Below are 11,667 nucleotides of genomic sequence, written 5' to 3' on the forward strand. Positions count from 1 at the left end.
GGAGGGAGATGACCTGAAGCTCCGTCCCGCAGTGACAGCTCACGTGGGTCTATTCCCAGTCTCCATAACGCCTATTTGTTATTTTATTACTTTGTACATAAAATTGTCAACATGCTTAAGGTTATGGCTCGTTTCCCTGAACTTCGTGGTCTTCGCATTCTTGCCACCTTTACAAATGGGCCGTGCAGACCGTTGCTGGCAGCGTCTCCGTCCGCAGGGACCATGGTTTACCCCGCGGTGCCCACGGTGCCCGCGGCCTGCAGGCCACATTAAGCTCAGGCTTCTGCACGCAGGGCTCGCGGGGCGTCCCCCCTCCTTCCTTTTCATGCGGGAGGCCCGTCTTCTGGGTGCCGTGTTGTCCTCACGAAAAGCCACATGGGACTCTCACCTTCAGGCGTTTACACTTCTTACCAAGGAGGGCGTTTTACGAGCCAGGAGTCTGAGGGCCCCTTGGCCTTGTGGAAGCTGCTGTGAGGGGCTCACGGCCCCTTCGGGGGAGGGTGCGGCCCCACCACACGCCCCTCCACTCTGTTCTCCGGCAGGTGGGGTTCTTTGGCTACGTGAGCTTCACCGAGGCCATCGCCGGCAACGTGCTGATGCACTTCCCCTCCAACCTGGTGACGCAGATGGTCCGCGCCGGCTTCATGATGTCGGTGGCCGTGGGCTTCCCCATGATGATTCTGCCCTGCCGGCAGGCCTTGAACACGCTGCTCTTTGAGCAGCAGGTAAGGTTCCCAGTGTTCCTGGGGGAACGAGGTTTTCCTCGTCTTAATTATGTTTTCTTCTCTTGGCTTTTGCTGTTTTTTTTTCCTGGGCAGTGGTATGCGGGCTTTCCAAGCTACACATAAAAAGCTTTCAATTAAGATGAAATCTTTTAGTAAGGATTGAGAAAAAACAAACCAACTTTGTAGAAAAGAGGCCGCTCCAGGACAAGTAAGGATGGAGTCACAGTCACACGGGTCAGGCGCAGCGTCCAGGCTGGGCCCATCTCCCATGGCTCCCCAGCCGCACTGCTGCCTCCCCAGAGAAGGAGCGGGAAATCGGGGGCTTGCTTCCAAGCGGTCCTGGAGGGTGTGGAGGGTGGGAACGTGGAGGCGCTGGCTGATAACGCTCGGTCGGCCGACGGGCACTGGGTTGGTGCACCGCTCGTGTATCCGAAAGTTTTAACAATTGGCCGTGAGACACCTGAGCCACGAGAGAGGCTCGTCTCCTTCAGCGTTGTGTGCGGACACGGCGCTGCCTTGTCCTTTACAAGCCGTCAGCTGTTCGGGCTCTCTGATTGTGCCCAGTTGACAAGGCGCATGGGTAACAGCTCGTGTCCAGGGATGTCTTGGGAGCCCGTGGCCCCGCGGCTTTTCTCTGGGGCAGAGTCTGTGTCCTGGTGGCCACACAGGCTCCACTGGAAGTGCCCAGGCCCCAGTACAGGTAGGAGGGCTGCTTTGGTCCCAGAGACTCCAGGGAAGTGTCCAGCAACCAGACGGGGGAGGGTGGGCCTCTGGCTGGAACAGCTTCCATGTGGGCCGGTCCCCACAGGTTCTGCCATCAGAGACAGCACGTCAAAGCAGAGGTGGAGCCCTGGCACTGGCTGCCCTCCCTCTCTGGTGTGACTCCCCCCCACCCCCATTAGCTGTTCAGGACCTAGGCGCCAAGCCGGGAGTGATTTCGTGCCTTGTTCCTTGGGGGGCGATGGCGGAGCATCTCATGTGGCCGTGGAGTCTCCCCCGATGTCCAGCCTGGCCTCCCTCCTGTGGGCTACTGGCTTCCATCTTTCGCAGTTTGGTGCAGACACGTACTTTGTATCTGGACAGTGTCTGTACATAGCACATTTTTGTCATTTTTTAATCGTCGGGCAGGGGCAGTGTTACACCAGGCGACGCGCTCCCCCACGGCCCTTCCCCACGGGGTCCGCTCGGTGCCGGCGTCCCCTCACAGGCATGCAGCACCCCTTTCACTGTCCGCTCCTGTCTGTAGCTCGCGGGTGGGTGTCTGTTTCCATGGAGACCCACAGCATCTCTGCGCCCTGGGGCCTTCACCCCTGGTCGGATGTTCTGGTCGGTGCCAGCCTTTCGCCCTTGACCTCTCTGGTAACGGCCACGACAGCCTTCGTGCCCACGGCTTCCCCTCGTCCTCTCCTCTCAGTCCTTCCCGGGCGAGTTTCGGGGCAGGAATTCCCGGGCCAGAAGGTACAGCCCTGGCCCCTGTCCTCACTGGGCTGTGTGCCAGCTGCCGTCCGAGGGCAGGCGGAAATTCTCCAGCCCCTTCGGTCTGCGTGAGCCGCCCACGCAAGAGTCTATTCTGAAAATTGGGGGCCTGAAATTCCAGTTCTGGAAGGTTCTGAAGCCTCACTTGAGTGGTAGTTTCACGGTCAGCCCCTCCTGTGTGCCTACACTGTTCTAGAAGCTTCACTCCTGTGAGCTCGTTTGGCCCTCGCCGCAGCCTGACCCTGGCGTGGACAGGCAAGGGAGCCGAGGCCGCAGGCGGGGCTTCGGGTCTGGTGTCCGCGTCGCGCCCTCCCCCTTCCTTCTGCCTGTGCGCCCTGCAGCTGCTGGAGACGAGGCGAGGCGAGGCGGGTGCGGCCGAGCGTGTGGCAGTGCAGCCCTGCTGCTCCAAGCCCCGCGGGCGTCGCCTGGCACCGGCTCGGCGTTCCGTTTTCTGTATCATGTGGCACCTTTATCAATCTCATGGCGTCGTTCTGGAAGGAAAACGGCTTGTGACTACCCTTCCAAACCGCGGTTGTCACGCTCATGTCCCCGCCTGGCGTGAGGAGCAGCCTGTGCCTTCCTGGCACCTCGCGGGTCTGGGTCACAGGTTCACCTCCGGGTCGCTTGGCCACATCTGATGGGGCCTCTGGGGAGACCTGCCTGGGGTGCTCGTGGGCCCTTCGCGGGCTTGCTTGCCAGAGTGGCAGAGGGGTCCGGCCATCGCAAAACCTCTTCTTTGTTTCTTCTGTCACATAGCAAAAGGACGGGACCTTTGCTGCCGGGGGCTACATGCCACCTCTGCGTTTCAAGGCTCTGACCCTCTCGGTTGTGTTCGGAACCATGGTCGGTGGAATCATGATCCCGAACGGTAAGTGGGAGGGCCGTCCGGTGGCTGGCTTCCTGCGGACAGACAGAGCTCACTGGAACCCGCACACGCCCTCCCCGGGTCGCTCTGCGGAGGCCCCCACACTCCAGGCTCCTGGCTTGCACACACCCCCTCGGTCACTCACGGAGCAGCGGGGGAGGAGGCGTGGGCCGGCCCCAGGTTTGGGGTGATTGAAGAGAAGCCCCGCTGGTGCCCAGACACCTGGCGGGGAGTTGAGCAGCATTAGTGGGCCTCGCACCGTGCTGAGCCCAGGGTCCTGCTGCTCCCCGAGGTCACACGGCCGGGGAGGGAGCGGTGTTAGTGAGGAAACTGAGGTGCACGGTCTCAGGCGGGAAGCGTCGGCCCCTAGACCTGTGCAGTCCTTTTGCTTGGTGTCCGGTGGCACAGAGGGTGTGCTTCTGCTGTGGCCAGTGCCCTGGAGCTGTGCCTAGGTTCCCGTCCACAGCAGGGCCGGCTCGGCCACAGTGCTTGCTGAAGGCGCATGTCTGGTTGCTCACCCCGTGTCTCGTCCGCAGTGGAGACCATCCTGGGCCTCACGGGTGCCACGATGGGGAGCCTCATCTGCTTCATCTGCCCAGCCCTGATCTACAGGAAAGTCCACAAGAACACGCTCTCCTCCCAGGTGAGCGCCGTGCGGGCCTCGGCCGCCCCCGCGTCAGTCTGGGCCCAGTGGGGGGGCGTGCTCCCCGAGGGCTTCTGTGGGCCAGGTGTGTTCCTTAGCACAGGTGCGGTGTCTGTGTGCGCGTGCCCCGAGCACCAGCACGTGCGCCTGCGGAGCTTCCCAGGGCCCTGCATGGGTGCCGCACCCGCTCACTCATCTGAATGTCAAGCACTGAACCAGCTGTTCCCCAAACGTGTGTCCGTGTGTGCTGCACACTCCATGTCCCCATCCCTACCCTCTTGCTGGGGACTGTCTTTGAGGGAGTCACTCTCCAGTCGTGCTGACACAGGCAGCCCGTGACGGGTGTGTGTACCTGAGCATCCCCAAGTGTCTGAGGCTGTGTCTAGGGGATGCTTTTGAAAACAATCCCTGTGTTGCCGAGGGTGAGCATATGTGGCCTGATGGCTTTGGTCCCCGCGCCTGCGCAGAGTTCAGCCACCGTCGCTCCGAGCCAGCGCGGCCCTCTTTCCCCTTCATCAGGCCAGAGTGACGTCACACGTCTGGTCGCGTTTGCTGAGCGCACCCAGCCACAGAACCGTCATCCAGGGCAGACACAGAACATTCCAGCACCCGGAGCTTCCCCAGAGATTACTGCGCGTCTGTGTTGTGATGTTTTGGAGTGATGTTACCTGTCCCTCAAGCTGGCGGAAGTGTAGTCCACAGCACGGGTCTGCGTGTCTGGCCACCTCGCTCAGCAGCACGTCCGCGTGTACCCAGGCCGCTGAGGGGGCGGGAGGGTAGCTGGTCCTCACTGCATGCAACAGCCTCCTGTGACCAAGCACAGCTTGCTGGGGTGGACGGGGTCCCGTGTGGGCTGCTCCAGCTTCGCCGGTGCGCATGTGTGTGCACAGTTGATGGGTTATTCACTCAGGCGGGGGGCTGTTGGATCCTGGGTCCTGTCTACCCAGCTTTAGTGCATTTTGCCAAACTTTTTCCGTTTTTCCACATTAGAATTCTGGCGGCTTTTACATCTACTTTCCCTTCTACAAATTCTAGCCCTTCTGGTGGGTGTGTAGTCGGTGGTCCCTCTTTTGAGTTTTAACTTTCCGTCCCCACGTGACTGATGAGGCTAAGGGTCTCTCTGTGCCCCGTCGCCATGGGGGGGGTGTCTTCTTACCCATTTCTGATCTCCTCGGTTGTCCGTCTGTTTCTTAGTGATTTGTAGGAGTTTTTAAGATTCCAGATACGAGTGTTTTTCAGAGACATATTGCAAATGCTTTTTCTGCCTCTTGGCTGCCTTCTCACTTCCTTAATGACACCTTTTGATCAACAGATGTTCTTAATTTTAGTGTGGTTTGGTTTATTGCTCTTTTTCCTTTGCTGGGTGCTTTTTATGTGTGATTTAAGAAATCTTTGCTTATCCCAAGGTCCTGGAGGTAGGCTCCTATGTGATTTTGGAGGATTTGTATTTTATTGTTCTCATCTAGATCGGCGCTCCCTCTGGAGTTGGTTGGCGGGAGGTAGGGCGAGGCCCGTGTTCTGTTGGTTGAGAACCTTGAGGTTCCAGGCTCTCGCTGATTGGCTCCCCCCTTCTCATGGCGCTGTAGCAGCACCGCTGTCACGCGTCACCTGTGCAGGAGGGAGACGGTCAGTCTCCCTTGCAGCGGTGCTGCCCTGTTTCCATCGCTGTGGCCTTCTCCTGAGCCTCGGCATCGGGCAGCAGAAGTCCCCCAGCTCTGTTGTTCTTCAGGGTGTCTTTCCTGTTGCTGGCCCTTGCATCTCTAAGCTTTAGAATCGGCTTGTCGGATTCCTCCAGAACAGCCCGTGGGCCTTTGACTGGGGCTGCACCAGGCTGTGGATCGGACAGGCGACATCATCCTTCAGTTCTCAGCCTTTTCTGATTTCCATTGTTACCTCTCCTTCCACCCACGGCTGCTTTAGCTGTCCCAGCTTTGGGAGACGTCCTAGTAATCTCTTTTATTGATTATGAGCATCATCCAGGTGTGGTGGGAGGACATGCGCTGAGGACCTTTGGTCCTCTGACATCTGCGGAGACTTGCTTTGTGGCCCAGCACGAGGTCCATCCTGGTGGGCAGTCACCGTGCTGTGCAGTCTGCAGTTGTTGGAAGCCGTGTGCCCTCTATGTGGCTAGGTCAGGTCAACCAACTGCGATTTTCAGATTTTACGTCTTCTTACTGACTTTTAAATCTTGTTGTTTGTCGTTATGAGAAAGGACTGATGATTCCCCCTGTAATCGTGGATTCGTTCAGGTCCATCACTTCTCGCCTTTTATTTTGGAGCCACGTTATCAGCAACATGTAGGTTCGAGATGGTTAGATCTTGTGAAACGGGCCCTTTTCCCTGTGAAATGCTCCTTTGGTCTTTGGAAATGCTTGTCAGCTCAGTCCTGTCTGCTGTAGTGTAGCTAACGCAGCTTCGTTTGGGGTTTGTAGCTGCACCGTGTAGCTTTTCCATCCTTTTTCTTTCGCTCTCACTCTGCCCCCCTATTTCAGGTGTGTCTGCTGCCATAGCGCGCAGTCAGCTTTTGTTTTGTTTCGTTGATACGAGTATTTCAGGTTACTTACAGTTGATGTAATTGCTGATTTTGGAGGAATTAAAGCTTCCATTTTACTCTTTGTTTTTTATTTGTCCCATCTGTTCTTTTCCTGTTTTTTGTTTTTTGTTTTTGTTTTTTTTTAAGTAGTTTTTCTTTATTCCTGTTAGCTGGTGTTGCACATTTCTGCTCTGGTGGTAATGCGGGGCAGTTTAATTTGAGTCCCTGGCTTATAAGAGTTGGTAGTAAATTGGTTATTTATCACTTCCCAGACGAGGCAAGGATCCCAGAGTGTATCGCCACGCACCCTCCTCTGGCCTTCAGAGCTATTGTTTTCACGTTTTCTAATTTTACACATATTTAAAACTCCACGAGACATGATTGTTTCAGATAGTATTTATTTATGCCTATCCTTTGCGGTTTTCTGGTTTTCTGTCACTTGGCCCTGCCACCTGGTGCCTGGTGGCTGGTGGACACTGAGAAACCTCTGGAGCTTTGCGTGGTGTTCGTCTCTGTCCACCTGTGTGCACCGGCGGTGGGTCTGGCCCTGGTGTGCCCTCCCTCCCGGGGCGTAGCCCTTCCCGGGTCTCGGCCAGGTGCCTTTGCCCTCAGGTGGCTCAGCTCCCTGCTACCCTTCACCCTCCCGGCAGCTGGTCCCTGCGCGGCTGCGCGGCTGGTGCTGGCACATGCCCCAGGGAGCACCAGACGCAGGCGCCCTCCCTCATTCTAGGGTCGCCGTCCTCCGCCACAGCCAGAGCACCAGGAACCCCCACAACGCGAGGAATTAGTGCACTCCCACTAAATTGCAAATGCTTTTTCCATTCGTCAGGTCTCCTGTCTGAGTCCTGGGGCTGGGCGGGGAGGACGGCCGGGGAGGACGGCCCCCGCTCCAGCGTTTGGAAACGCCTCCCTCGGTTCTACTTTCTGAATTCATTTTTGCATTTAAATCTTTGATCCGCCTGTGTTTTGCGTCGGTGAGACACAGGCTGCCTCGTCGTCCGACCCCGTCATCCATCACCGGTGCGAGGTGTTGCCACGCCACCCGGTCGGGGCCCGGCGCACTGGGCCCGGCGTGGGGCTTCCGTGCCCGGCCAGCCACGCCCCTCCCATGCCGCTCTGATCCCCGCGGCCTGAGCCGGCGTTCCCCGCGCTGGATGCCTCCCTGAGACGCTCCACTTCTAATCCCTCCTCTTTACCGGTTTTAGTGACGTTTCTGGATACGTGTGCTTATTTTCCATTTGAAGGTTCAAGTCAGCTGATCTGACTCTTAAAAATAACTCCAGCTTTTTGTGTCTTGGTCTAATTGGAATTTGTGAAGCTGTAGATTAATTTAGAAGGAATCGGTGTCGTTACTCTCCGGCGGTGTGGACCAGCGGTGTGGACAGAGTTGGCTCGGGCAGTATCAGGGCATGGCCTCGGCTTACTCATGGCTCCCCCGTCGCTGGACCCCCATTGCTGTGCTTCTGGGGTCTCTTCTTCCCCTGGGTTTTCTAACTGGTTTTTGTTTGCATAAAAGGAGGCCGTAGACTTTCACATGCTCCTTGTTCACCTGTTCACCTTCCCGCGCCTCTACAGCATCTCTTGGTTGTGCCTCCTGCTTTCCAAATGTTACTTTTCTGTGTCATCTCGGAACCCTGGCCATGGCGCCGGTGGCGTGAGGGTCCAGCTTGTCATCTTCCTGATTTGCTTGGGACAGTGTCTAGTGTTTACCCACTGAGGCTGATGCTGGTTTTTGGCTCGGTTTATAGATGCGAGTGTGCACACTTACACGCCTGCTCGCGTACACACATACTTGAACTAATGAAGCATCTACTGTGCCTGTTTTACAGTAGTTTTTGAAATCTAAGAAGACGCTGAATTGTGTTAACCACTTTTTGACCGTGCCTGGAGAGGGCGGTGAAGGTGCACCCCCAACCCCGACTACATGTGCTGGGTGGTATGTCGCGAGCAGCCCTGGGGTGGTCTGTCTGTCCGTGTGAGCGTGTGCGTGTGCCGCTCTGGGATGGGCCAGGAGAGGGGGGCATGGGTGATGGTGCATCAGGTGGTCCAAGAAATGTCCTCAGAAGAATGAGCAAGAACTGTGAACTGCCATCATGCAGTTCCCTCTTTGTCTCGAAAATCAGAGAAATCAGTGGGTTCTCCAGTCCTGTCAGGTGGGAGGTACTTGGGGGGATCCCTGTTTGGAATTGACGCACTGCTGCCCAGAAGCCAGCAGCGGGAGCTGGAGGCGCTGAGGGGCTATGAGAAAATCGGGGCGTGGCTGTCGGGCGGCCGGAGCCCTGCCTCCAGGTGTGCGTCTCATTACTGAGGGGCAGGACTGGAACTTGTGCATGGTTCCGAGTCTCGGGTGCCAGGAATGAAAGCATTGTCTCCCTACCTCCAGGGACCCTGGTGGATCCCGAGGCCACGGGGGAGTCCTGGGCGGTGCCGGCAGCGTGCATTCGCCTCTCCCCGCTGCTGGTGTGCGGCGGGGTTGAGAAGTACGCACGTGGCCGGGGCTCTGGAGTCGGATGCCTGGCCCGGCTCCGAGCTGCTCTCTGGACCCACAGACTCCTGCAGGAAGGCGGGCTCTGCAGGCCGTGCTCGTGGCTTCAGGGGTGAGACCGCTTGAGGGGGGCCACCCTCTTCCCTGTCCTGAGGCTGTGGCAGCGCCGTGCCTGGCTGGCCCTTCCTTACCTGGATTTTGGGAGAACGGGGGATGCTCTTGTTTGCACACGGTCAGCGGCAGGACCCGGGAGCTGTGTAGGACTTTGGTTCTATGTCGGCGGGCCTGCGGTCAGGGCTTAAATGTCACGGCTGCCTCGGGGCACCTGTGTCCTTTCTAAATGCCCTGCCCTCCAGGGGTGCCCTGTGGCCGTGTTCCCGCCCTGACTCTGCTGACTCACCTCCCAACCTGTCTCTCATGCATCAGTCATCACCTTGGGGGCCGAGATGTGCTTGGTATCAGTCACAGCCCTACACCGATGCTTGTGTGGCATTAAGCCCACAGTCCCCTTCGTGGGGCAGCTCTGCTTCCCTGCCTGGGGCTTTTCGTGGGCCTGTGCTATTTCTTCAGAGGAGAGGGCGAGAGCGGAGAGCTGGGGCATTGGGCCCGTTACGGAGCTGCTGGCTGGGCCCACGGCTGCTCACCCCGCAGACAGCAGTCGGCCGGCCCGTGCCCCGCAGAGCCCAGGGGCAGCCTGCGAGCCGGGTGTGTCAGCAGACGAGTCGAGAGGTCTCGGCACCAGGGGGGCCGCCGCTGGGTGGGAGACCGTGGGTGCACGTCTTGGTGGACAGGGTGGAGCTGGAAGACGCGCTCTGCAAGTGGGATAGTGCTTCTTGGGCGGGGACAGTGGGGGGTGCGCATGGCACTGGGTGGAGCTGGGTTCATCTTCTGGAACGTCCTGGCGCCGTGCGGGCCGTTCTTCTTAAACTGGCAGGAAGTTGATGCTTTTGGTTGTTTCTGAAGCTCGTCGTCTTCCAGTGTTGACAGAGTTAGTGTTTTTCATTTTGCGTGCGATTTTTTTCTTTAAGCCCAGAAAGCTGAGGGTTGATAGGAATCATTCAGAGTTGTGGATGCGATGTTTTCTTTGGCTTGTCATTGTCCCATGTAGATGGGCCCTAAAAATGGTGTGCCGTGAAAATGACTCGACATAAAATGACCAACCCAGTGTCTTTGTCTTTGTGTTAAAACCATCTTAGGGGCGGCCCAAACCAGCGCCTGGTGGTGGAAGGGGTTTTGCTGCTGCCCCTTGGGGCTGGGGAACCAGGCTCATGGGATTCCCTCCTGGGCACCGTTTGGCAGCTGCGGGCCTTCGCAGGAAGGACAGCGCAGGGCGGAGGCCCTCGTACCAGCAGCAGCGCCTCCTGGGCTGCTCCCTGGGCAGCACCGGTGGGCGCCCTAGCTCAGGAAGGGTGGGCGAGAAGCCACCACCTAGATGCTGTCTCCCGATCTGCACCCAGCAGCTCTGGGTATGTCCAACCTGCTGGGTGACATTAGGGACAAGTCCTCCATATGGGGCTTTGAGGAACTGGGGACCTGTGCTCTGGGCCCTCTCACTACCGCTGGCCGAGGCGGTGGGTGTGCGCGGGCCACCCCTCCCCAGCTGGGCAGCAGCCCTGAGATCCTCGCATCTCCAGGCAAAGCCATCAAGGAGACCAGCCCAGCCTCTGCAGCTGTAGGTGCCACCAGGCTCTCGGGGAGGCCCGGCCGGTGGGCTTGGGGCTCAGCCAGCCAGCACCTCTGTGCCACACACACATACTCCTCTGTCCAGGCCCCTCTCACGCTGCCCCTACTCACGGTGCCAGCGCGGCTCCCGCAGGTTTGGCTGATGATTCAGTCAGGTTGATCGGTTAGGGACTGTCGTCTCCTAGTGGCCTGTGTGACTGGCCAGCAGGCGGGCCTTCCTGCACTGTGCCCAGGCCCCTCCTGCTCCGCCTCCCTCCTCCCCGGGCAGGGCGGGGCCTGGGCCCTTCCTGACCTCTCTGGCTGTGGGGTCTGGGGTCTTTGTCTCATCCAGGTGGTGCTCTGGGTCGGCCTGGGCATCCTGGTGGTCAGCACACACACCACCCTGTCCGTAAGCGAGGAGACTCCTGTCAACCTGGACTTGGCAAAGGAAGCCCCTGGCGGCCAGCTCAGAGCGGCCGACGGGGAGACGAAGGCGGAGGTGGCCCGGCTCCCAGGCACGCGGCTCTCAGGTACGTGCACCCACCCCGCTCAGCCCCTGCAGCCCTCTTAGGGGGTGCCGCGGTAGCCATACCTCACGGTCAGGAATGAAGGTGGCCCTTTCCAGGCTGCCTTCATCTCGTTTGGGTGATGGAGGGGCAGGGGACAGACGGCAGACAGGGACAGCAGGGCTGAGCCCTCCATGCCCTGATTCGGTGTACAGACAGGTCAGTCAGTCTGTGGGTCTCTCTCACATTTGCTTGTGTTTTAAAAATGTAAGTTTCAGCCACTCCTGGCACGCATAGTGTCAGTGACACTGCTTTGTGTCCTGCTCACGTTCCGTGTCATTGGTCAGCCTATCTGTTGGCAGAGTGGTGACCCTCACTGCCCTATGGCCGAGGCCGCCTCACAGGCCTCGATGCTGTGGCCCTGTCGCCCCGTCTCCCCGTCTGTGGCTGGACCCCTGGGGTGCAGGGAAGGGTGGTTTCCGATTGTGGACAAGGTCTCCCACTGACTGTGACTGAGGAAAGGTCACATGGAAGGACGGGCCAGGAGGCCAACATGCTTGAGCCCTGGCTGTGGGGACAATGGCCCCTGGACTTGGTCTTGCCTCAGTTCGGCATCACCTCCCTGTGCAGGGGAGCCCCCAGCGGTGTCAGCAGCCACAGACGCCCTGCCTGCCAGGGGAGTAGTCTCCCCCGGGGCCGTCTGACCTTGAAGGGGCTGGGTATGCTCCCTCCCGCCTTCCCGGGCTGGCAGGGCCCACAAGATCCCCCGTTT

At 58.8% G+C, this 11,667-nt stretch overlaps 1 protein-coding gene across 1 annotated transcript in view; it reads left to right on the forward strand.

Moving 5' to 3' along the window:
* Nucleotides 1–11,667, forward strand: part of SLC38A10 (solute carrier family 38 member 10) — a 35,677-nt gene that overhangs the window by 12,821 nt on the left and 11,189 nt on the right. Inside the window, exons 8-11 of the mRNA XM_023538658.1 lie at nt 445–725; nt 2,958–3,069; nt 3,603–3,709; nt 10,742–10,919. Coding sequence (XP_023394426.1) covers nt 445–725; nt 2,958–3,069; nt 3,603–3,709; nt 10,742–10,919 — 678 coding nt within the window. The remainder of the gene's footprint in view (nt 1–444; nt 726–2,957; nt 3,070–3,602; nt 3,710–10,741; nt 10,920–11,667) is intronic.

The sequence above is a fragment of the Pteropus vampyrus genome, unplaced genomic scaffold (assembly GCF_000151845.1).
Source record: "Pteropus vampyrus isolate Shadow unplaced genomic scaffold, Pvam_2.0 Scaffold227, whole genome shotgun sequence".
In the NCBI taxonomy this organism is placed as follows: Eukaryota; Metazoa; Chordata; class Mammalia; order Chiroptera; family Pteropodidae; genus Pteropus; species Pteropus vampyrus.